General features: G+C 40.8%; 1 protein-coding gene across 4 annotated transcripts; it reads left to right on the top strand.

Moving 5' to 3' along the window:
- The first annotated feature begins 3 nt into the window (after positions 1-3).
- Positions 4-27289, top strand: pax3b (paired box 3b). 4 transcript variants are annotated; one of them, XM_088011703.1, is made up of 9 exons: positions 4-437; positions 852-1087; positions 1242-1368; positions 1690-1833; positions 16657-16856; positions 17410-17575; positions 19044-19258; positions 21738-22017; positions 25931-27289. In XM_088011703.1, exons 1-9 carry the CDS (start codon positions 353-355, stop codon positions 25963-25965), a joined length of 1488 nt encoding a protein of 495 aa, XP_087867829.1. In that variant the 5' UTR covers positions 4-352; the 3' UTR covers positions 25966-27289. The 4 variants fall into 4 exon arrangements, with proteins under 4 accessions (XP_087867829.1, XP_014847257.2, XP_014847259.2 ...); XM_014991771.2 differs by having other exon boundaries at positions 1239-1368; XM_014991773.2 differs by having other exon boundaries at positions 1239-1368; positions 21738-22022.

The following is a 27289-nucleotide window of genomic DNA, read 5'->3' as shown; positions in this document are numbered from 1 at the left end:
GGTGTCAACAAACAACAACAACATCCCCGCCATAGAAACGACGCCCTGGTTGCCGTGGTCTCTAAAAACAGAACCCGTTACGCTGAAAAACACAAACCCTTAAAGTCCCTTAAAACCTAATTTCATCTTTTTGACGTCAGCTTTTGACGCCTCAGGGGGGTTTGTGGCTGTCCCGGGATACTCCGGTGCTTAGCGGAGCTCAGCTAAGCCCGACCGAGGCTAACCGGTGCTGACTTCTCAGAAGGACGGAGATTTTTCCATTTACCGACCGACTTCTGCTGCTGTTCGCCGCAGGAGAGAGCCCTCCCCGGGAAAAGAGGAGGTCGGTGCAGACGGTGGGGGTGGTGGAGGTATGACTGCGTTGGCGGGGTCAGTACCCAGGATGATGCGACCCACGCTGGCTCAGAACTACCCCCGCAGCGGCTTCCCACTGGAAGGTAAAGCACGTCAAAATTTCGATTTAGTGACGTCGGAAAAAAATGGACTTTAAAGAACTTTCTATTGAAAAGTCAGTCGTGGACTCTGTGCCTAAATGGTTATGTAAAGTCTAAAAGAAGGACTTAAATGAACTAAAACGTGTCGGTGAAGTCGATTCTTTATGTCTTAAATACACTTTTTCAGATTGGTATGACTGTGGAAACTTTGTGCCGGTTCTGTCCACCTTGTTTTACAGTTTGCTTTGCGGAGGTTTTAGATAAGCTACATTTTTACAGACTAATGAAACATCTATTACTCTAAGTGCTACAAGTAGTTTCCTATTCCAAATAAACAAATTTTTGTTAGAGATCCCGTAGATCCGGTGGTCTATCCTGAGAAGTTCCCTCTCATATTTTTAATATTTAAATTTACAGTGTCTACCCCGCTGGGTCAAGGCCGAGTCAACCAGCTCGGAGGGGTTTTCATCAACGGCAGACCTCTGCCCAACCACATCCGACACAAGATCGTGGAGATGGCCCACCACGGGATCAGGCCGTGCGTCATCTCCCGACAGCTCCGGGTCTCCCACGGCTGCGTGTCCAAAATTCTGTGCAGGTACCAGGAGACGGGCTCTATCAGACCCGGAGCCATCGGAGGCAGCAAACCCAAGGTAATTTAAATTTTATTTTCTTACATACAGTCCATAAAAGTAAAACTTGTGCATGTACTTACGTGTTGATGCGTCATAATAACCTGTTGATTTTTGTAAAACGGCTTACTTGTTTGGTCAGTAAATAAAACAACTCTTGTTGTGTTTAAAGCAGGGAACAACGCCGGACGTCGAGAGGAGAATAGAGGAATACAAGCGGGAAAACCCGGGTATGTTTAGCTGGGAGATTCGGGATAAATTACTGAAGGATGGGATATGTGACCGCAACAGCGTTCCTTCAGGTAAAAAGGAAAAAAAAAAAAGAACTTCACGTAATTTTTGACAGAATTTTTAAATTTATGTAGCCAATTTTTTTTCATAATTTAAGTACACGTGTTTTTATTTAACTTTTTAAAAATCTGTTTGTTTCAAAAATAATAATACAAATAAAACAGTAAAATACTGAAATTATCATTTTTACATAAATAGATTCACATTTTAGATAATTTTTCATCAGTGTATATCCAATTGTCAGCACAATTCTTAAATTTTACATATATTTTCACCTAGTCTTTATTTCCATGGTGACATCATCAACTTGTTTGAACCCTCCACTTTTGCAGTGAGCTCCATCAGTCGCATCATGAGGACTAAGTTTGGGGGGAAAGGTGAGGAAGAAGAAGAGGAAGACGAGATCGAGAAGAAGGAGCTAGAGGACAGTGAACGGAGAGCCAAACACAGCATTGAAGGCATCTTGGGAGACAGATGTGAGTTTACTTCTTGAGTTTATATTTTGGCTTGGCGAAATGTTCACGTTTGTTTTGCAATTTAATTATTGGAGAGGCTTCTATGAAATTTCACCACATTTAGCAAAACAGTTTGGAGAGGAATATTTGACTAGTAAAAGCTGTGGCTTACAGTTGCTGGATGTTGGTAGAGAGTATGGGTCAACCTTTGTGAGGAATTCTTTATCGACCATTTCTCTCCACTAATGCTTTTCCCATGAGGCCCTATACCGTAAATCAAACAGCAGGCGATGGCTCTGTGCGGGAAGGAGGAGAATGCAAGTGTGTGATTGTCTGTGTGAGTGTGTTGAGCAGTGGTTTAAAAGCAGTAAATGAATGGCCTTTACAGTAAGTCCGTACAGCCTTTCAGCATATATTCTGTAATGTTCTAGTGCGGCATTATAAACCCATCAACCATTTAATTTCTTCATTCATTATTAAAACTAATCACACTGCTCTTGATTGCTGTGCTTATATAGTTTGAGCTCCATATTAAAGACCAGATCAATTTTTATTAGGGCTGCAAACTGCTACAAGCAGTGGAAAAAGTCAGGCAGAACTGTTTTTGTGAAAGAAAATCTTTGGTAACGCTTTAGTGACTCTAAGTTGTAAGTTTTATGAGGAGTAAAAAATTAACAAGTAATGCCAGAGTAAACCATCAGAAATTGCAGATTGAACCTTTTGCTGAATACTAGTATAGTTATTCCAGATTTGTGGGATATTTTGACATTTTGCACTCATTTCATCTACCTTTGCTACATTAGGGCAAATTAGATTGTTTTTGAATGTCATCAAGTTGTTTTTTTATGCTTGGCTTGCACCACTAGAGTGGAAATTTGTGTTGCATGGCAGCATTCTGTAATTTCCATATTATATTACAGTTCTACAAACATACATCTTTTAACATGTAGACCTTGCTGTGACTGACAGAGGGAAAAACTGTTAGGGTAATGAGTCTGTCAGAGTTTGCTAGCTTAAAATAATTAAATTTGGTTTATATCCAGCTGGGGGAAAAGAAACTGCTCTGTGAAATTTAAGCAAGATTATGACACTATTTAAATATTAGTTTATAAAGGTTATGTTAAATAATGATTTAGTTTTCACCAGTATTAACTTCTTTATTTTGACAACAGGTCCTACTTAAATATTTTGAATTTCACTCAAGATGTTGGTTAAGTTAAATATAATTTATCAAATGTTGTGTATAGAACAGTAAGGCTTTTATATTTATATAAATATGTCAGTTTAGTAAGCCACAGTGCTAATGTCAAGCTTGCTAGCATATCGTGCTTCCTAGCTCTAAAGTTTACATTTTAGAATGTTTAAATAGTTTATCAGTTTATCATTATTTCACTGACAGTTTCACAATTTGGTGAAATTGTCAGTGATATTTGATGTTTTCACGTCAAATATTAATTCTTTCTGTTTTCAACAAGATAAATTAACACAATTATCTTGATAGTTAGAATTTGTCAAACTTTTACAAGTTTTTGCTAAGAATCACATTTCCTCATTTTTCCATTCTGAAATATTGAGGTACATCATTCTCAAATAAAATACATGCAAATTGTCCACAATTTTGTTGGTTAAACTGTAACGCAGATTGTTTTTTAGTGTATGACCAGTAGCTTAGAACACAAACTTTTAGCATGTAGCTTAATAAGCTTTTGGCGCACGCAGATTCCCCTGTCAGCAACAAAGTGAAGACCATATTGTTCCCAAAATATTGATCTGTTGGTCAAATATGTTTAAGGCGCCAAATATCAGCATTTGCTGCCGCTTGCTCCTGCGTCAGTAGGGGAGGAGAGATAAAGGTCCCTGGTTCGAAGAGACAAAATGTCCCCCAGATGAGTTGATCAAACATTTGTTCAACGGTCTCCATCTCCTCACAAAGACACGCCTCGCGCGCACAACGGGACACTTGCGGATGAACTTGGGAGACAAAGGCTCGCGAGTCCATTTGAGGCTCACGCTTGGGCTGCGCGCGGACAAAAGGCCAGCTTGGAAACAGCTTTGGCCGCCGCTAAAGTAGAAGAAGAAGAAGGCGACCTGCTTAAAATTCAGCCAGAGGAAAAGAAAGGAAAAGGAGAGTTTCACAGAAAGAGGGAGAGAAAAAAACCCCCGACGCAAGACATTATGAGGCCGCAATGAACGATGAATTATTCAGGGAGCGCTCCGGCTGCCCCGGCACGGCTCGGAGGGCCCGTTCACCGGCTATTTTCATCTACAAAATGTTTTCTTTTAGGGTTCGCCTCAAGAAGCCCGCTGCCATTCACTTAGCCAATTCAGTCTTGTGAAAGCCACCTACAGCCCGAGGATGCGCGCTCACCCCCTAAAACAGTGGCGCGCATGAAAATCCCAGCTGGTGAAATTGGCCACAAAGCTTTAACAAGAAAGAAGGCTGTTTCTCCAGCGAACATTAACTTATATAGAGTGTATATAATTCATTGTGAGACACCAGTAAAATTCGATAAAATAAAGTCATTGCAAGAAGCAAAAAGACAATATTGCCCTGATACGTGGCTTTTAATAAACACTATAATTGCAGAGTTAGCCATTCTCAAACTATAACTGGTCCACAAAACAAAGAGAACTTCTCCAGCCTGATGTAACTCGTGAGCTATTATTGATCCTTTGATGATGCCCTGGCCTTGGCCTTTCAAACATTAATAATGTCCTCTAAATGATGTCGATATTGTGCCATGTCTCGTTTTAATGACCGAGGGGGGTGGGGGCATTACCGAGTGTTTTCGGTGAATAGGGACCAATGTTCTCCCGGGGAGAACCCCAGTCTGGCCCGTAGCACAGCTTGACAATGGGGGCCCCGGGCAGCCCGTCCTCTGCGCTGCATGCGCACAGCTCCGAAAACTCAGCCGCTTGCCCTCCCCTTTCCTCCCAGCCGCTCCTTTCCCCCTTCCACCCCCGCTTGCTCTCCTAAATCTCTTCAAGCAGATTAAATCGACTCTTTTATTTCATCGCACTTTCATCTGGAGAGCGACACCGCCCCTCTCCCTCTGTTTCTTTCGCTCTCCGTGTGTCTCTCGGAGCCTGCGGCGCACAGCTCGGGTTATATCTGCGCTGCATCCTCCACAGCGCACAAAGCAAAGTCAATCTAGTTTGTAAAGGAACCTTATTAGGGTGGTGTGTATTGTCAATTTGCGGGTTAATTATGCATATGTTTTGTTTCACTGGGACTGATTTTACATCGAGAGCTCGAACTGTTTACTTTGGAACAAGGAGCCTATTATCTCCTCAGATGATAACTACCATATTCCCTGCTTTAGGCAATGGAAATACCAGCTGTACATAATTAAAGAGATACACAGTGGCCTAAACAGTCATCAGAATGTGTAAACATCATGGTCTGAAAGTCACTTGTTGATTTTTTTTTTTAATTAGAAATAAAAAAAAAAAAATTACAAATAACTTTTTTATGTTAAGTTAAAGAAAATATCTAAGCAACACAAAGTTTGCTTTTAAACTTAAACAATAAAAATGTATTTAACAGTAACATCTTACAAATTCTTTAAACATTAAACAGGAAGACTTCAGTTCTCAAAAACCTATATACCCCACTTCATTTTTAGATTTATTTGACAACAGTTTTGCCCTCCAGGCCCATTTTTAGGGCCCTGGCAAACTGTTAACATCATGGTAATTAACCCTGAAGACAAAGTTAATGATTAAAACAGACATGGTGTACCCGCCTCCACCCTCCTCCTGCCTCACATATTAACAGTGTATCTTTGAGAGTCCGAACTTACTTTGGTGAAATTAGCCCGATAATACAGAGGAGCCTTGTCGAGGACCAATACACTTACGTTTAGCCCAGCCGTTTGTATGCACACACATGTCCACACATTCCACTCTGCAATGCAAACAATCAAAGGGATAACTTTATTTTGGTGAAAGAGGATCCTGGAAAGGGCTAATTGAATAAGCCCAGGATCTTTGAAAAACCCCTACCATGGTGAGCGCAGTCATCATGTCATAATTAGGTTTATTGAGGCACATTCCTTCAATCTGCCTCCATTCTGCCAGCCTCATTGTGTCCACAACCCCAGGCCAGTAGCTCAGGGACAAAAGGGAACCGTGCACATACAATACATAAAAGAGCTATAAAGATTTAGCCAGCTTTGTCACAGAAACAGAGCGGGACTTTGTTTGTGTAAATAATGCAACTGAATGAGGAACTTAGGTTCCTCTGCCACTTGGGGTGTGGGACCTTGAGCTGCAAATGGTACGAGGGGGGCACAGCCCACATTGGTGTCACAGCAGAGGGGATGAAATAATATGAAGAACCTGCAGAACAAGAGGAGGAAGGAGCAGACAAGGAGGCCAAGATTAAGTTTAGAGCCATGTGAGGGGATTTATTTTAGTGATGAAAAAGTTTACAGGAGACATTTAAACCTCAATTTTGACTGATGATATTGCTAATGAATGGTTGTTTTCTGGGAGTGTTTTTTTTCCATAGTTTTTGACACAGAAATGATTTACATATAAAACATTAAGAATCATAAACCTAGCCACCCAAGAACATATAATGGATGAATTTGTAGTCGTTACACAGCAAACAACTAGGTTGAAAATCAAAATTTCCAATTGTATCAGGTATAGCAGTATTTTACACAATGAATTAAAACACACTGATTTAATTGCTTTTATTTAAAATAGTAAAGCAATACATTTTTACTGCTGCTGCAATAGTAATATATCAAGCTGAGTATTACAGTGATTATAAGGCTATTACATTTTACTTTGATTCTGATACAGAAACTTTAGAATAAAAAAAAACTGTGTTGTACTTTTCAAGTACTTATTATATTATACATATATATTACATATATATTTTCTGCTTTTTATAGAGTAACACAAGCCTAACATCATATCAGCTTTTAGGCTATCTCCTCTGCAGTTTTAAAATAATATTTTTCTTGTTAAGACTGGTGGATGGTTTCCGCATAATTTTTTGCCACCTACAATATTTGTACGAATCTCTATGAATCTGTCTTTCCTCTAAGTGAGAAAAAAAATGAAGCAACCTGTCTGCAGCCATTTAATCAGCAATACTCAGCAACAGGAGGGGAATCACAGCATTAGTCATTTCTCCCCACAGCCACAAAAGTCAGTTCCCTCCTTCACATTATCTGTCATATCATCAAAAAAGTTTTAGGGTAGGAATATGATAATTTAATGTTACAAATTGGAAAGAAAAATGTGCACAGTGGAGGTTTTTGGAAATAGAAAAATATGATAATGGTATACTTATTACATTGTCATGCCACTGGGTTTGAAATGACAAACATATGCAGCTATTCTGGAGTTCTGAACATGTAATAATCCTTTAGTTTTTTGAACATTTGTTCTGGGGCTGCATGCCAAGTTTGGAATAAGAAAAAAAAATCTTTTTAAACTGTTTAATGTGGAATTTGTCAGTTTGAAAACATGTTTGCAGATTTCTGCCTTTAGCTTTTTTTTACTGTGAAGCTTTTTTTGAAATAAATTCCAAACTTCATATGTTTGGGTTTCAGACAAGAGTCCAATGTTACACAGAAAGTTTAATTGGCATTTCGAAGCACTTTTCAGACCAATCATTTGTGTAATTGGGACAGCTGTCAGCAAATTAACTTATATTAAAAATGATGGCCTTGGTATTTTCAGTGTTGCTGTTTTTGTCCTAACGAAATTTGACGAAGACAGGAAAAAAGAAGATCTTGATGAGTCCTATAATAGCTATTGGCTATTACTGGACTCTGCCAAATGTGTCGTGAAGAGGGCTCTGTCTGTCCAAGGAGCGGATGAATGTGTCACTCAGAGAGTCCCTGGGCACAAGGGCAAGGGGGGGCACAGGGGCCAAGTGGCGAGCACCAAATCACTCTCCTCTACCCTGGGGCTCTCTCCGTCTCGCTAGCCCTCTGCACCCCTCCCTCTCTTCTAATAAGGCCTTGCATGATGACTATCCAAGCATGAAAACATAGTTATCTGCAAATGAATGGCTGCTCTATGCTTCATTAAAGCCTCTTTTTGCTTTCACACTCTTATTGTGACCCTCTGATATCAATTCAAAGGGCAATTAATGAATGCACACCAACTTTGAAGTTAGGACGATTTTCTGAAAAGGCGGGGCCCAGAGAGGTTGCGTGTGTTTAGGCGCATGTGCGTGTGTGAGGGGGGTATTTGGGGGCACCCCCTCCCAAATAAATTCGCAGTAGTGCCCCCAGCCTTCACCCGCGACGGACTGAGCCACATTGAGCGGCGAGCGCGCCCCAAAGATGGTTTGAAGGGAGTGAAAGAGTGAAAAGGCTCGGCGAAGGTCAAGTAGAATGGCTGGCTTTCGAATAAGGCCCCTCTTTATCTGCTGCAAGTATGCACTATAGGCCCAACAGTTGAGTTGGGTGGGGGGGTTGGCGGGGGAGAGAGGTTGTTTTTAAATCTGAGTGAGTGTGTGTATCTGAGAAAGTAAGGCAGAATCTCTCTTGCATGTATCCGTTTGCTTGTTTGTGAGCTCGATTGTTTCTAACGTGCATACGTGCAAGTGAGTTTACCGGGGTCAGGGTTGAGTGTCAAGAGTTTGCAGAGGCCAACGAGGGGGCAGTAAACGCAGCATCCACATAGCTGATGGGGGGACAGGCAGCTGTCAATCATCAGACTGATGAAGCCTGACTTTCTTTCAGAGCTTTGTTAACTAATTAGCTTAAAGCCTTCTGAGAGTGTGGGAGCAGGGTGCTTAAAAAGCATGTTTATGTAGTAGTCATCCCGTGTGGGAATATCTTCTCTGAAAACCCATAGGTGTACTCTCAAACAGTCATATCTATGCCATTATTTGTTTATAATCCTAGGTACAAAATGCTGAAAAGAATAATTAAATCAGTTGGATCTAGAGTTTCACAACTCTCTGAAACTTGATTACAGGAACTTCCTTGTTCCAACATTTGTTGCCAAACCAGGAGTTCCTTGGTAATATTTACCATCTGAGACCTGAGGTAGAAAAAAATAGGAAAATCAGATTTCCCCTCACCCACATGAAATGAATGCACCACTATGCAGCACATTGCTCTGTTTCAAGTATGTTGCTGTTCAAGCAAATGCCTGTGGAAGATAACTCTGCTGCGTAAAAAAGAGCGCCTAGGCTCTGGAATAAAGGGAGAAAAAGTCAAACATCCTTTATATCTGTCAACAAATAAAAATGGCAGTGATAGCAAGTGTGACATGTTCCCCACGGACTGCTGCTGGGAGTTTTTTTTTTTTTTTGTAGTTTAGACATAAGAAGTGCTGGGTCATCGGGTCCCGGTAAGGTCACTCTCCCCCAGTGCTGCACAGGAAACAGGGTTAGAAACACATTTAGCTACAAATGACAGGTAACCACCTCCTCATACCCTTCAACATCCCAAAGCACGCTCTCTGAAGTCCTGGCTAACAGCAGCAGACTCTTTAAGACTGTCGTCATGTCATGACTCTGAGCATAACAAGGCTTTGATTGATGAGAGTTTGCCTTTGTGTGTGTGAGGACATGTGCAGCGTTTTCCAAGCATTTGTACTACATGAACTTTTCCAAATTTTGTCACATACCACCACAAACATTTTTTTTTATTTTAAATCAACACAAAGTAGTGCATAACTCTGAAAAAGATGGACATTATTTGTTGCTTTTGATAATTTTTACAGAGGGAAATCTGAAAAGTGTGGCCATAGTTGTATTCGTCCATCCAACATCCCAGCTTTCATGTGACATTAGGTGCAGCCCTGGTTCAATTTGATGTGCACTGTTTGTTTTCCACCATGCCAGATATTTGATCTTGGTTGATTTGTTGTTGTGCCGTCCTATTTTCATTTTCAAATGGTTAGATTGAACAGAGCTTTCTATGTTCAAAGCTTGGGATATGGTTTTACAACATAACCCTGATTTTCAACCTTCCCATCACTTCCTCTCTGACCTGTCGGCTGTTTTTTTATATCCTTTATGCTGTTGTTTGTTCACCAATGTTCTCTACTAAGCTTTTGAGGCCTTCACAGAACAGCTGCATTTACATTTATAAGGTGAATTCACACACAGGTGGACTGTAATTATGAACATAGTAGATGGCACATTAGTTTGTTTGACAGCATCAAACTAAAGGGAGTGAAACACAAAAGCATGTCACACTTTTCTGATTTATCCGAAACATTTAGAAAATCATTAATTGTTTTTCTTCTACTTTGCAGTTGTCCTCTGTATTGATCTGTCACATAAAATCCTAACAAAATACTCAGAGGTTTCTGGTTGTAAAGTGAGAAAGCGTGAAGATGCCTTGTAGTTATGAAAACTGTTTTATGGATATTCATCTTCCACACAGGACGCATATCCTCTCATTTGCAGCGCAGCTGTCAATGTAGCAACTTCTTAGCAAGTCAAGTGAGTTTACCGTCCCACCACTCCACCTCCCACACACCCACTCACACACAATTCATGTAGACCCACACGCACCATGTTTTTCTTAACCCAGCAGAAAGCATCACAGATGGGTCCGTAAGCTGTCAGCAAAGCCATTATCCAGGCCAGCATCTGCCTGCCTTGACTTCTATGTACTGTTTAATGCAGTCGACCAGTCACTTAGTCCCACAGCTCCTGAATGGAGGCAGCATGGTCGTCTCCGCCCAAATAAATGCTGCGTTTGTCTCCTCTGCCTTTTGTTTTCTGTGTTTTTTGAGAGGAGTAGGTGGAGAGAAGGGGGAGATGTGTCAGAAGCTTGATTTACCCTCACTATTAACCAAGATACCCCCCCACCCACCACCACCACCTCCACCTCCAACCCCTCTGATGAGTTAGCCGTACGTCCAAACTGTGGTGCAAATAACACGCATATGGTCGGCCAATTCCCAGCGGCCCCACATTCATGCACACATGCATTTATGCTCGGTGTGTACTGTCCCGTGTCTCAGTGGACATATTTAAGCCTTTGTGTCCCCATCCGATCTCCCCCCTCCCCTCCACTCTGCCTCTCAGAAATTTGTCAATGCTGAAAGTCTTTCCAATAGACTGTTGCAGCTAAATCCTCGCCTCTGCCTTCTCCTTCTTGTTTTCCTCTCCTTTGGGATGGCGTAGCATGGTGGGAGCCATTTTGGGCTTCCTTGGCTCAGGAGAGGTTGTTTTGGCTCAGAGCCCCTCGTGCTCTGTGCCTCTCAGGTCCTCAGTTTGGTTAAATTAAACAGTTTTCTTTTCTCCTCCAACCCCCAACACCAACCTCCCTTCCACCACTCCTCTCTTATTTTGCAGCTTAATGCTCCGCAGCTCACCCGGGCCGTCTCTCCAGGCCCTTTCGTACTCAGATCATTTGACCCTTTTAAGGCGCATATTTTCTCATATTTGGATGAACTGACGAGAGGATCATATGCTCTTTCCTGGAGCAGAAATATTTACATACAGCTGTGTAAATACAGCATTTTAAGATTTAGGTTGTATATACATGCAGGAGGTGATATAAACTATAGAGTGGATAATTTGATTGGCCGTGGCTATGTGGCGGTGCCAAAGTGATACAATCAGATGTCAGGGATAGTGAGGCGATGATGGCATACAGACCTCTGTGAAACCAGAAGTTAGAAAAGCTTTCACCATGATTTCTTCAGCTAAACTTCATCCCCTCCATGTTGCAGTAAGCAGGCTAATGTAGTGCTGCTGATTCAACAGCACATCCCATTATCAATAAGGGTAAAGATGTGTTTAGAAGGGAGAGACTTAATTGACAGCAGACGCCTCAGGGCTGACATGATTATCATTGCCCTAAAGTGCATGCAGGATGAGGGGAAAACTGTTGCATGCTGTGTTGCGTAATAGATGTGGAGTATTGCACTCCTTGTGTCTTTTAGCCATTTAAACAACTTCAAGCTTCTGGGTTGACTAGGTTGCCTCCTCGCCACAACCTGCTTTAACATTTGCAGTATTCATACCTCTTGTTTTCTTATGGTACAACCACACTTTTCATAGTGGTGAACTAACATCAAGTGATGAACAATTGTGAACTGACAGTTATTTTACAAAATATAATTTAACATGTGTTGTTTTGTAATTTACAATTCCCCAAAAGAGTCAACAAAATGCAAAAGCCACATAACAAGAACTAAAACCACAACAGAAGGTTTGCTACAACAGAAATCATGCTTGCAAGTTTATCATAACTACCGTTTTTGCATTTTTGCATAAATTCCTTGTCAGCAAAAATTCCATTTAAATATCCATTCCGTTTGATCAAAATGACTTTTTGTCATAACTGCTGTTTAGCATAAATTCCATTTTCCAGGAATTGTGTTTGACATGAATTCCACTTTAGCAAAATTCTTTTAGCATACATAGAGATTTAGCATACATTCTCTGTTTTAGCATGAATTCCATATAGCATGTTTTCTATTTTAACATAAATTATGTTAGGCACAAATTCCATAAATCATAGCCTCTGCCTTAACATAACTTCAGTTTTTGCAAAAAACATTTTTTTTTAACATATAGTCACTTTTGTATAAACTCATTTAGCATAAATTTTGTTTTAGCATAAATTCCTATTCTATCTTTGGTTGTGGTGTTGGGCTTTGGCATTTTGTTGACCCTTATAGATAATTATAATATTCAGCACAAAGTGTGGCTTAAAGCTAGTCATTAATATCATACTGAATACATGGTCCCTTCAGTGAAGCATGATGGTGGCAGCATCATGCTGTATTGGTGTTTTCTTTCAGTAGGAATGGAGAATATGTTCAGAGTTGATGGGAATATAGATAGAGGAAATAAAAAGCAATCCTGGGGAAACACCTGCTGGTGGCTGCAAAAGACCTGAAACTGGGGCAAAGAACCAACTTCATCCTTCTGTCATGCATCCGAAGTTGTAATGGAAAGGGTTTATAAATGCATTTCCACGTGTCAGACTGGATCAGTCAACTACCAGATCTAATTCATTTGAAAATCAGTGACCAGGCTGCATTGAAGATGTTCACGGATGTTCTCAATCCAATCTTACTGAGCTTCAGCTGTTTTATGAACTAGAGTTTGTCCAATTACATTTCAGTTTTACTTTCACTGTGTTTATTGAAATTGCACAAACTCTGTCAAGGATGTGTGTTTTTAGTATTTTTTCTTAATTTCCTTTGTGCGCCATTTGAACTAATGTTGCCCTTTTTTGTAGTTTTTGACTCCCATTCAAATGCAGTTGCCTTTATTTTATTTAATTGTCATTCTCTTTTGTAATGGAAAACGTGTTTTCTATATTTTTTATTTGGCCTTTAGGGTGTTAAAAATTCAGAAAATTTAGAATTATCTATTATGTGTGGGCTTAAGTTTTTTGGTTCTCTTGAAAAAAATTAGAGAATTTTTAAATTTGATTTTATGTTTATTTCTGAAGCAATGCTTAACAGATGTTTTTTTTCTGTCTTAGTGACCCTAAAGAGTTAAAGTAACAATTGCAGTGGAAATTGCTCCTAAAGGAAATTAACTGAGTAGAGCTAAATAGAAATGTCACTCTTTAATTTTTTCACATAAATATTATCGCAAAGTTTCAATAAAAAGCATGGGAGTTAGTTGGTGTAATGTGACAAAAATTAGGAAAGGCTCAAGGGGTATTAATGCACATTTAAGCTAACATGTACCAATGTTTTCTTTAAACACTGAAAGATAAATATTTGAACGTTTTAAAGAAAATACACAAAGTATAGCTTCTCCCTGTTTAGTGTCTAAATGCTCGACTAAAACCAGCACAGATGCCCTGACAGTCTATCCTCATGGGTACATTTACAACCATAACAACACCCACTCTTACCCCACAACTCCCCCCCTCAGGTGCTCTTACAGTTCCCTCTGCTAGCAGAGTATTTTCTCTTTTTTGGGTGGGGTGGGGGGCAGTAAGGCAGGGGTTTCAATGCCCCAGGCTATGCCCCCATCTACCCCACCCCAGCCCTCTTTGCGAAGCCTCTTTATGTCTCTCCCCCCGAGCCCCCTCCAACACCTCCCAAGCTCCCCCATGGGGCAGGTGACAGGCCTCCACTGTGAAGGGCTGAGGGAGCCATGACGGATTCCACAGATGGAGCGTGGAAATCGACGGCAAAGACCTCAACTCTGTGGAGCAACAAAGAGCCCGAGAGTCGGAGAGAGAAATATGGGTGGAAAAGAGGGAGATTGGGGGGGGGGGTGGGACAAAGACAGGGTGACAAGGAGGGGGAGAATAAGGGAGGAGAAGGTGGTGCTTGTTTAAGGAGGGTTGTGCGCCAAAGCACATAAAGTGTTTGTCCGGTGAATGTGATACTGCTCCGATTCTTTTTCTGTTCGTTTTGCAGTATTTGTTGTGTCTGGTGCTCGGCTTCCTGCCACAGATCGTTTTCTTTTCAGCTCAGCCTCTTGTATAAATGCTGCCTCTTGACATCACATGATGCAGCAATCCAAAGTCAAGTGAAATGAAACTAATGAGCCCGCTTTGGTTCTGCCTAAAGCACTTTATCACTGCTAGTCTCCCAAGACTTGAGAGGTGCCACTCTGTCGCTTCTTTTGAAAAGTTCTAGAAACCCCGGTAGCTGTCATAACCGAATGGGTAATTCCAAAGTGATTAAGGATTTTCCTGGGCTGCCTCGGCTTTCCCAAGGCCCAAATCCCTGTGAAATGCTGAGGAACGTGCATGCTGGGGTGGGATTGGGGGAGGAGGAGGAGTAGGACAGGGTGGACATTCCTTGCGGCCTTCCTCTATACAGGAACTGGAGGGGGAGGCTACAAAAGGCCTCATCTCTTGTTTTTCGGTCGTCCTGTCCAAAACTCCACACCCCGAATTCCTTCCTCGCCATCTAAAGCACAAAGCCCAGTCACTCAGAAGTCGAGGAAAGATGTGGCCCCCACACATCAGAGGTTTTACAGGCGCTCTGTGATGACCACATCTGAAACAGCCCCAGAAACAGCTGATAGCGTAGAGATGAAACCCTAAACCGCTGCGGCGATTTCAAATTGTCTTCTCTTTGCACCTGTTGGAGACGCTGCTCATTTGTCCTTCCTGTTAAAATGCCAACATGTTCAGGCAGCATAATGCAGCTAAAAACACATTAAAACATCCTGCAGGAGGCTTAAGCCAATGTCTCAATTTTGTCCCCCCTCCCACCTCAAAAATATTTTACGTATCGGCCGCTCATGCTTGAAAGTTTCTTTACCAATTTGCTCCTAATGCAAGTTAAGTTGACTCCCACAGCTTTTGGTGTTGTGAGTAGAAAATCGCCAAAGGGGAAGAGAGGATCAGTTTCACATGAGGGGCCCCGAGCTATTTGGATTCTCTTGTATTTTATTGTGGCTTCCAAGGGGGGAACTAATACAGTGTTGCACACAAAACTTCCCCTGTGCTGAGGGGGAATTAATTAAGTGTAGCACAAAAAGTGGGCGCTTTGGCCACAGTGAGCTGAGAAGGAAGCCAATGGAGTGTTTGAAGTAGTTAAAAACCAAACTGCTGGATTACAGAGAAGATCTCACAATAGTGTTAACACAGATCTGAGGCAGAAATGAAAAGAAATGAAACACAAAAGCTGCTCAGGCGTATTACATCACCAAGCCTCAGGTTATATTGCATCTGATAATTTTTTTTTTTATCAACTGTAAATTAGAAGTTCTGTTCAGTTAAAATCTTTTGTTTTAAAATTGGTATAAAGTTTTTTGTTTTGGTAAAAAAAAAAATGTAACAACGCTCTTACACGATCTGGAAAAGTCTGGATAGAAATTTTGTTCTAGATATGAAATTATCATAATTATGTGGTCCATCTGTGTGCTTTGTTATCCATCCATCTCATAACACTGTGTATGTAAAGCACTTTAAAGCAGCAACCAAGGCTGATCATACTGAATTAAGACGCACAATACATGCCCAGAGTGTGAATCTCACACTGGGTTGGAGGCCATGCTTTGACTTAACCCTAGTGACATACAATGTAAATATATATACACTTCAAAAACACAAAATCTTAATTTTTGTCTAGTTTCTGGTGCCAATATCTCAGTGCACTTGAAATAAGACAAGATTCACATAGGACATAGATAAGATATGTTACTAAATGTCAAATAATCTGACAGTAGGACCAGTACTTTTTCATCAAAATTAAGGAATTATTTATTTAAAACAAGAGCCTATATCTTTCCAAAAAGTTACTAGTTCATCAGTTTTGTCCTATTTCACATGTGCTAATATATTTGCATTATAAACAAGACCAAAAATACGTGAACATATTTTGTGTTTTTGCAGTGTAATCATTAATCAGAGGCTAGATGTCATCCTAGCCTGAACTTCATGCCTGAATTATTAAATTATAGTAAGTGAAAGCTGTTGCCTCTATAATAAATGATGAGAAATCTACAAGCCTGTAAGATTTGGACACATTATCTTTAATATGAGAGGCAAATTGGATTTAGTCTGTGTGCTTTAGATCATCAACCTTTACATATTTAAGTCACAATTTTATTCCTGTGTAGCTACAGGATCGAAATAATTTGTCTTTCTGTAACGTTTTCAATCCACTTGTTGTGCTGACATTATTTGGGTCAATGGGATTAATCTTGAGGTGGGAATATACAGTATTTTTATCAGGTGTGTGTGCATGTGTGTAACAGAACAAATTAACATTTTATAGCATTAGATTAGTTTTAACACCCAACTACCAAAAGGGACAGAGTGAAAGCACACTGAAATTGTAGACTTGGTTTTTCTTTTTATTTTAAAGTGCAGAGCACTAAATGTGGTACCAGTTCAGAAGCAGTCACCTTCTGCTCATTAAACATCTGATATTGGAGAAATAATCCCTGTTCCCCTCTCTCCTGAACAGCGAGTCACTCAGACGAAGGCTCGGACGTGGAGTCGGAGCCCGATCTGCCACTGAAGAGGAAACAGCGGCGCAGTCGGACCACTTTCACAGCCGAGCAGCTGGAGGAGCTGGAGAGGGCCTTCGAGAGAACCCACTACCCAGACATCTACACCAGGGAGGAGCTGGCTCAGAGGGCCAAGCTCACTGAAGCCAGGGTGCAGGTGGGAACTTTTCTAGCTACTTCTGGGACAGTAAGACACATCTAAACTCAGAAGTCATTAAATTTATATGATTAATTCTAGTATAAACCCAAAGATCGCAAATATATCTCCAGCTTCTAACACCATCACACACTTGTTGATGGCAGGCATCCCTCTCACACACATTCAGACATAAGCAGTGTGGCTTTATTTACTCTGTCAGCATTTAAGGACAGCCTGCTGCGCTCTATGTGCTCCTTCACATTAAATCACATTCAAGTTCTGGTCCTGATGTCTCAGGGGCCCAATCTGGACCTTCCTATTTATGATCTAGGGTCCAGAAAATTCTCCTCCACAGGCTCCATATGGGAAACATAAACAGGCCCAGCAGGAGCTACACCCATATGGGCTCAGCATGTCAGTCAGTGCAGCCAGCCATGATACACACTTTCTCTCTCACCCAGTCTAACACCTTCCCTTTCAACTTCTCACCCTCTGACAAGTATGGAAGCATTACACACTCAGCAGCAAATGAAACTCAGATATAAGTGCAATAACTGCCCATCCTTTCCAGGTGTGGTTCAGCAACAGGCGAGCGAGGTGGAGGAAGCAAGCTGGAGCCAATCAGCTGATGGCATTCAACCACCTGATCCCGGGTGGATTCCCCCCCACAGCCATGTCCAGCATCCCGCCGTACCAGCTCTCCGACAGCACCTACTCGCCGTCATCTATAGCACAGGGTACGGGACAACTATTAACAATCACTGCCTTTTGATTTTTGTGTAAAGTTTCACACTCCTTTAACTTTTTCATAATTTGTGATTCCGATAGATCAACACAAAATAGTGACAGTTTTTAATAGTGTTTTAATTTTTGTGTGATGCTGTGGATGTTGTGTTCAGGGTGATATGCGGTGTCAGTTTTTTTGTCTTTCTAAAATGTGTAGAAATATTGTTGAATTTGAACAGTTTGCTCAGCAGAAGTATTGATACAACATCATAACAAGATGAAGGAGGCTAATAAAAAGACTAATAACTAATACCAATAGCCTTTTATTGACTAAGATTGTCACAATCAGCAATTAATCAATTAATCACATGATAAATTAAAAGAAGCTCAATAATTTCCATTCTGATAATTCATATTTTTTGAAGGGCAATTTTGTTAACAGAGATATCCTAATCCATTTAGTTTACGTTTACAGTTGTGTGAAATCATAATTTATGTGGTAATTTATAAAATAACTTTTTTGTTGAATTTATTTTTGTGGTTATGTTTTATTCTGGATATTTAAAATGCCTTCCAGTTCCAGTATTACGGGTTCTTTACAAAATTATAGTTTATTGGTCTTTGAGAGGGCGAACTAGCATTGCTACGCTATTTTCAATATTTTATTTGAAAATGGTCTCAAAACAATAATATCGTTTATTGGAAGAATATCAGGAACAATTTCTCATCCAGTAAAATTTGTTATCTTGGCAAGCCTGGTATTGACTGCAAACTTATGTTGAGATGTCTGTTTGTAGTCGGATCTTGCAGTGGTGGGATTGTGGTGTGATTTACTTGAGTGACAGAGTTCTTTAATAAGATTAAAATTTTCATAATTATAATTTTCAGCCATTGTTAACTTCCAGATTCACCGTGTCTGGCTTCTTCTGGAGCAGAAATATTGTACATGTCTCATATCAATAACATAAAAGTCGGATAAAATGTGACATGACCGTTCAGACTGCAGACGCTTTGAAAACCTTAGGATATGTATCCAATTTAGTACCACATATGGAAGTGGCTGAAATCTGATTAATTTTTGAGTGAAAAGATCAGAATTGGGCCGTTCAGAGTCGGATATGGGTTACATACTGGCAAAAAAAGCATATTTGGTTTGAATTTGCCTGTTTTGTGAACGTAGCCTCTGATATGTCTGCTGTGTGGTGTTATGGGATGCCAGCACAGTGGCCAGACTGCAGCTGGGGAAAACTTTTTCTTTTTAATATCCTTTAGGCTCCCTGTAGACACCTGACTAATCTCGCAGATCCTGTGGCAGTCTGGACAACCGAAAACTATTCTGAAGAGCTGCTGCAGCGTCATTGCATCTTTATTTAATTTAGAAGCCATGTTATATTTTTTTATCTGCACTGTTTTAATTTGCAAGATAGACAAGAAAGTGCATGTTTTCCCAAAATCCTTACAGTTAATCTCTGATTGTAGTGTCGGAGCCTCCCAGCACGGTGCACCGTCCCCAGCCCCTGCCTCCTTCCTCCGGCCATCAGGCCTCCGCTGGCGGAGGGCAGGCAGACGGTGGCTCTGCCTACTGCCTCGCCTCTGGACGCCACTCCTTCTCAGGCTACTCGGATAGCTTCGTGAGCCCAGGAGGGCCGACCAATCCCATGAACTCCGCAATAGGAAACGGCCTCTCTCCACAGGTGAGACACCAGGTACAAACATGTGCGAGCTGCTTCATGTCATAAAACAAAAAAAAGTGTCATGGGCGTTTTTCCAGACTTGTTATTGTGTCACACAACAAGTTAGCAGAATAAGTCCTGAACTCAGTGACGGATTAGCACTGCCCCTGTGGAGGAGAAAAGTGCTATGACTCTTATAGGACAGAGGACAAATCGCTGTGTGACAAATGAGAAGTGAAAAGACAATTACAGTCAATTATCCAGGCATGAAGTCCCAAGGTCTCGGCACCTAGACGACGGGCGCAGCAGAGGAGGCAGAGGGGTTGGGACCCTAACAGGCAGAAAATGAGATTTCAGCTCGGCGCAGTCTGACTCCACAGAGTTTGAGGACAGCGACACACTCATGCAGATTGGCATAGTTACAGGGACAAACCTCCACATTCTGGGGATAATTGATCATCTCCATAACATTCACAGGATCAGTTAAGGCTTTAGCAACATCTCTAACACAAATATTACACGACATGGTTGAGCGCCACGTCTGAGGCTGCTTTTCAGCAACAGACTACTGTTTTTTTTTTCTTTTTAACATGCCAAGCAAACTTTGTTCAAAGATTTGATGATGTGAGTGTTCCCGCATGCTTATAAAATATTCTCTTCTTCATTGGAAAAGTATCTACATCCGTTGATCTCTTTTACATTTTCCCACAAACTTCAACATTTTTTGCTGGATTTTCGATCACAAAAATGTAGTGCATAATTGTTAAGAGGTATCGAAACATGGCTTTCAAACGTTTTTACAAATAAAACCAATCAATCACGAATAGATTAGTTTAAAAAGTAATTTGTTTCCATGTATTTCTGCTTGTTCAGCTATGTTTTTTTCAGCATTTTCAGTGCCTTAAAAGAAAACCTGTTGGAAGCAGTGAAAGCATGAGCAAAGACAATACTACAAAGGAGCTCTAGGAGACAGAAAAATTACAATAAATGGACGGCACACTATGTATCATTTTCCTCCCACTTCACAATTAAATACTACTTTGTTAGAATTGATGACACAAAATCTCAAGAAAATACATCAGAGCATGTGTAATCTGACAACCGTAAGTATAAAACATCCAAGGCGCCGTAAGAGCTTGAAGGCCATGTTGTGAATGGACAAACAGCTGAACATTTTCTGCAGCCTCAAGGGAAAGTTCTCCTGATGGCATTCTTAGAATTTTTGCCTCAGCATTTTTCCTCTTGAAAGCAGAAAGTTCTAATTTATTTGTATATGTTTCATACAGCAAAGAAGGAATATCCTGTCTCAGATATTTCCCCCCCCTCCATACCAACATTCTTCCCTGCTAAGCTGTGTCGATTTAGGCCGCTGGCAACGGCATCGTTCCAAAACGAAACACCCTGAATGTTGGGAGAGAGAGAGAGGCTCACAGGTAGAGAGGCATGATGGGTAAAGGTTTAGCTAGAGAGAGATAAAACGAAAGGCAGCATACAGGCACCCATCATTTTAAGTAGCACTTTTTCCTGCTGGCTTTTTGCTTAAACAAACCCCTCAAAATTTTGGTAATTTTTAAGGAAAATGTTAGCAGGCATGGGAGGAAACACAACTCTGCTCTCAAAATCAACATGGACTGCTCCACTCACCTCCCCTGCTAGGAAATGATTTAAGCAGGACCATGTGTGTGTGTGGATGTTGAATAATGTGTCACTTAGAGGGGCTGAGAGGACGCAAAGAGCTGCGTACCTGCTTCTCATTAGGTCAGCCTGGAGGCCTTTGCTCTGCTAGAAAAAGGTGGGATATTTTACATTTGAAGGTAGCAGATTCAGTCTTAAATAAGACAGAGTTGGTCTCACTTCCTTAATAATGGTACACAGTGCGCCTTAATGAAGGACAGGTAGATTTGATAAGTGACACTGGGTCATTGGTGGTTTTTCAGGTCTGTTTTGAAGCAGCCATAATGCTTTGACCCACGGCTATTTTCCGTCCTTTGCGGTCCAAGGACTGTTTCCTTAAATTTGATTATCTGCTCGCTAATAAAGACCAGGTCAAGAGCTAAAGGATTTCTCCAAACTGCAAATCTATTCTTTGGTTTAACAAAGCCCAGCTCACACAGATCTTTGCTTTCGTCTTATCTCTCCGAGCGTATCTCTCTCAGAGATAAGTCCCTATCTTGTGCCACGGCTTTTTGGAGCAGCGTCAAAAAGGAATGTTAGAATAAGTGGAGCCATGGATCAGAGACAAATTGTTTAATTCCTCCTCTCTGGTGCGATCTGTGTCTGGAACTGACTTACAGGGAGTCTTTTGATGTCCTCGGCGGGGGGATTTCCTTTGTGTATCCAAGTGCTTATGATACGAACACTCACTTCTGTGCTTGGACACAACAAATAAATATATTAAGTGTATCAGAACCTTCAAAACCAGCAAAAAAAAAAAAAAGAAAATGTTTTTTTTTGTTTTTTTTTTACTTCTCATTGTAATACTGTTTTCTCTGTAAATCAGGTGATGGGTCTGCTGAACCCAGGCGGCGTGCCACACCAGCCCCAAAGCGACTACGCCATCTCCCCCCTGACAGGCGGCCTGGAGCCCCCCAGTGGCATGGCCGCCAGCTGCAGCCAACGCATGGACCACATCAAGGGTCTGGAGGGTCTCTCCAGCGTTCCCTCCATGTCAGCGCTGCCCTCCCTGCCCAGCTCCCAGTCTTACTGCACTCCGTCCTACAGCTCACCAGGCTACACAGTGGACCACGTCGCGTCCTACCAGTACAGCCAGTACGGGCAAAGTAAGGTCAATAAACGTCCCCTTTTTTAACTCCACACACCTTGCTTGACATCTGCACTGGTAAATTTAAACAAATACATAATCAACATATTAGGAGGTTTTCTAATACTTCATTGATGTGTAAAAAAAAATAATCAAAGAGGAAATAAGATGCAAGCAAATTTCTCGTTGAAGTATTGATGTAAGAATCAATACTTTTTTATTGGAAATTTATGGGATAAACTAACACAAAGTAATTGATTATTGTGAAGCAGAAGAAAAAATGAAACATGGGTTTAAAAATAACAAGAAATTATTTATTATTATTATTACTTATTTATTTACTATGTAGGTAAATCATTAGTATGCAATGGATATTAATTGACTAATTTGATTTAATTAAAAACTTATATTTTCATACAGTGTTATGCAATTTTACAGTTAGCATTTGTTATTGCAATATCAATATGTCTCAAGAAGATGTGGGCTAATTATAATCAGTTTCTCCATTGCAATATTTAGCAATAAATTCACAATTATAAGATTCCCTGATGTCATGCAGTTCTTGTTCCTTATATGTTTGCGGAAATACATAAAACAATCACAAATCCAGCTTTCATAATGCAGTATAATGACTGCTTCAGGACTGCTTCTTCCTTAAAACAAATGCTTTAAAAATGACAGGATTAATACATTTTATGTTGCTCAAATAACGTTAAAGACAATATTCTTCCGAATCATCCCCATAGTTGTTCCAAGTCAGACTAAGCATGAACGTAAAGGAAGTTTATAAAAACTAAATATCAGGACACATTCTTAAGATATCAGCTTTGATGACAGACGTTAACTGACAAAAGCAGATTTTTCATTTCCCCCCTGTAGTTTATTGGAGAAAATCACGTCCGCTTCAACCTAAACCGTTTCAGTCACTCTTGATTTTGTTTGATGATTAGATTATTTCTTCTTTTTTCCCCCTACAAATAGCTAAAATTTAACTTTTAGAAATATGAAAGTAAAACAAAGATGAGTAAAATAGTATGTCAAACTTGTACATTTATTTAAATTAAAAATGTTAATTTAACAGCTAAATTAAATTAGGTTGAAACGACTGCTACGTTTAGTTCTTTCCATCCATGTTGATTCTTTATTTTTTTATTGAAATTTACATGGAGAAAGCAGAGGCAAAGACAAAAATGTATGCAGTGCCATATTAAGATCTACCAGTTACTGCATTGATTTTGATGTCTTTAAGTCAGATTGTAGTTCTGATTAATTAATAATTGTGCTTCCACCCACATAAATCAACAAAGTTGTGACAAAATACTTTTCTCAGTCCTCAGAGATTATGTAACAACATCAACATTCAGCCAATTTTCTGTGTTTTTTATGACGCTCCGTTCAGGCTTTCTGCTGGAATCTGCAGATCTTGAAAATAAAATACATGAAGCAAACCAGCCAGAGGGGAGGGTGATCATGTGCCTCAGTTCTAACGTCTGGATCCACCATGCTGCCTGTGCCTCTTCCTCCGCCCTGTCATGTGCTCTCAAGTGTTGGGGTTAATTGTGCAGAGCTGATTAAGTATAAGCCATAAACGTCCCGGCGCTGTTAGTGAGCTCCACGCTCGGTTACACGGCAGAGTCAGCTCCCATCAGGGTGAAGCGAGGCTGCAGCCCGGTCTGCTGGACCCCCTCAGAGCGTTTCCCCCCAGAGGATCCCTGCAGCCAGAGGCTCCCTCACATCACATTACCCACATGCTAAAGGACTCAAATCAACTTCAAACAAGCCTCCGTCTAACTTCGGAGGACAACGTCACTCTCCGTCACAGCATGATTACAGCGGCCGGCGTTTCCAATTGTGGTCCGCAGGGGGTTGGCCAATCAGGTTCATCCACTGACCCCATGGCAACCTCAACAGAACTGGGAACCTTCAAAGAGAGCGGAGAGCTCGCCTCTGCCTGCCTCCATGTGGCTGCAGGTATCAAATGAATAACTAACTTAATATCCGAGAGCAGCAAATGTCTAATGAAATATCGCGGTCAGATATCTTAATGTGGACAGAAGAAAGAGAATGAGAGTGTGGCAGTGTGTGCATAAAGGACAGCACACACACTTGCACACTTCTCCGCAGCGCTGCACGGCTGAACGGTCCATCTTGATGTGATTAATCAGTGCGACTGGATAGCCGGTGTGCGGCTGGGTTTGGAGCTGCGTAGGAAAAGGTCTTTTCTGGGGGTGGACAGATCCTAACAGCCTCTGGCAGGTCGACTATTGGAAACAGGTGGTCGGACTGAGGTCAGCTGGGGAAGCAGCGCCGCTGCAGGTTCCAATACTCCGTCAGAAACTGGACCATAACTGAGCTCTCACCGGACTGCCTCAGGGAAAACACAGCGGCAATCCATGAAACACTTGTTTGTTTTTAGTCGGGCAATGTCACTGTTGCCAAGGAGATGTCCTTTTTTTTTTTTTTTTTTTTTTTTTTCCTCTGCAAAGGTTACCTTCCTGTCAGGGCAGCCATTAGATATTTTGTCTTTGCTTACGGTAATTTGTGAAGTTGTGCAATTTTCATAAAACAGTGACCCAAATTATAAAACAAGATTTTCGAACCAATCATGAGACATCTCTTCTACAACTCATGTAGTTTATGTATATTTTATTACTTTTTAGTAAATTGGTCAACTTTTTGACCTGAACCTGAACAAATTAGCAGACGGTTTTCTATGCATTCATGCAAACTGTAGAATTGAACATAGTATCAAATATTGGTAACACTTTATTTGAAGGGAGTTGAATAAGCCTTCATGAATATTTATGACTGTTGTCATAAAGCGTCATTCGGTAAATTATGACACTTTTTAAACAAAGTTGACATTATTCAAAATGTCTTTGTTATGACAACTTGACATTAACCAAGAAATCATTACTGTTTAAACTTTACCTTTAATAACATAAAGTTACCTAATTTTTAAAGTGCAATCATTAATACTTTTATAACAAATTTATATCAGTAATGATTTCTTGGTTAATGTCAAGTTGTCATAACAAAGACATTTTGAATAATGTCAACTTTGTATTAAAAGTGTCATAATTTACCGAATGACGCTTTACGACAACAGTCATAAATATTCATGAAGGCTTATTCATGTTCATGACAGGTTTATATGACAGTGTCATGTCAGTCTTATTCACCCCCTTCAAATAAAGTGTTACCCAAATATTTTGTATGTACAGTTCAACATGTCCACCAAACGTTACTGAATAACCTAATTACTGTATTCTGTAACAAATGTAACCCAGTTTGTCTTACATGCGCCAGGATTAATCAATGATGATGCATTAAATTTAACATTTAATTCATTTATTCCACATAAAATGAACTCAACTTTCATCATTTCCACAGTGCTCCAAAAAAGTATTCACACTGCTCAAAGTTCCTCATAGTTGATGCTTTAATTATAACCACAAACTTTAATTATAAACACAAGTTTTATAATAGGCAAAGACAGCTCAAAGTTATGAAGTGGAAGTAAAAGGTTACATGGTTTCCAAAACTTTGTACAAATAAAGTATAGTAGTCATTTGTGTTGTTTTAGCTCCATCTTTTGAACTGCTTTGTGTTGGTGTGTCACATAAAACTCAAATAAAATACATTGAAGCTTCTGGTTGTAACTTAGCAAAACGTGGGTGTGAATACTTTATGTAAGGTGCTGTCCTGCCTCTTTTTCCCTCTTCCTCACACCTCTTCCATCACCCTGCCCTGACCTTCCCATCCAAATCACATTTGTCAGATGCTATGCTAACAACAGCCATATGTCAGCGGAACTAAAACACATGCCCAGAATTTATGGCAGCCATATATCTCTTTTATCATCTTTCCACCTAATATTCCCTTCGCACTGGGAATATTTTAACACTTGCTTTCTCCGTTCTCTTTCACAGGTGCCCTTCCTTATTTGAGGCCTGAGATCACCTGATCAGCCGCGTCACAGAGGGACACGTCCGCGACTGAAAAGCCTTAACGTTTGGACCAAAACCTGCTTTCGTTTATTATGACACATTCCCTGCTGCAGGATCTTCTCTGTGGAGCGACAGACTATTTCAAAAACGTAAAAGAAGGGATCATAAGATAGAATATTAGAGCAAAGACTGCACACCGATAGTAGACATTCCTGCATCTGCCGCAGAGAGGCACTTTCCACTGACATTAGCAAAGATCACAAAGTGTCTCTGCTTGTGGCGTCTTTGGAAAGACCCCGAACCCGACTCTGCACTGCACCCTACCTTAATGGGAACAGTTTACATACCTGAGCGTTGCATCATCACTTGTAAAATTCCACATATCATCTTCATATCAACCCCTCCCAGTCGTAGCAGGAAAAGGAAGGGGCTCAGTTGATTTTTGTTACGTTCACTCATTTGAGATGTCCACACCCCACACATGGAGAGAAATTCCAGAGAGAACGAAAACAAACACAAGCTAATGAATCTGGGGCTTTTTTTCCTTTTTTTTTTTCTACTGTATCAGACGCCCTAATGTACACTCCAGCTGTACAACAGGCAGAGTTTGGTCAAGCGTCCCCCCCCTGTCCCCTCAAGTACCCCGTATCTCCCTGTCTCCGCTCTGTCTTGCTGGTGTTTTCGGACGCCAAGGCGAAAATCCCGGCCTTTTGTAGTTTTTCAGAGCAACTCAGAGGAGGTCAAAGGGTGACTTAGGCGAGAGTGACAGATGAGAGAGCTGGCAGTGGAGGGCAGCGAAAGAAGTAGCTTTAAAGAAGAGTGGGGAGGGGCGGAGGGGACAAGCAAGATCGATCGCAACGTAAAAGAAAACCTTTAAAGGTCCCGTCTTGCTCAGAGAAAGCCAACGGGTCACAAGTCACGACTGAGGGACATTTGAGAAACAGAAAGAGTTAAAGACTGAAGGCAGCCGATTGCCCAGGTGACCAAAAGTGCAATATCACATATCTTAGAGACCACCCTCCCATTAAAAGCTGTTTGAAGACAAATACATGCATAAGATACATGTCTGGAAGTCTTAAGAAACACTTTGGATTCATACCTTGGATCAAATTTTGAACATGTGTGCCTTAAAAGCTTTTGGGTCCAAAACAAATAGGCAACACTTCTAACACTGAGGGGCAACGTTTCAAAAAGGACGAAGGGACAAAATGGAAGAAACACAAAGCCAAAACTCTGCAGTTTATTACTTTGTGTTGCTTCTGACCTATTTATTGTCTTGCAGTTTGCAAAGGAAATAAATGCTGATTCGATTTCTGATGCATAAAGTCCTGGTCTTAAAGC

Source organism: Poecilia mexicana, unplaced genomic scaffold (assembly GCF_051168715.1).
Source record: "Poecilia mexicana isolate PSO_F unplaced genomic scaffold, ASM5116871v1 scaffold_13, whole genome shotgun sequence".
Classification (NCBI taxonomy): Eukaryota; Metazoa; Chordata; class Actinopteri; order Cyprinodontiformes; family Poeciliidae; genus Poecilia; species Poecilia mexicana.
This window is presented reverse-complemented; position numbering and strand designations above follow the sequence as displayed.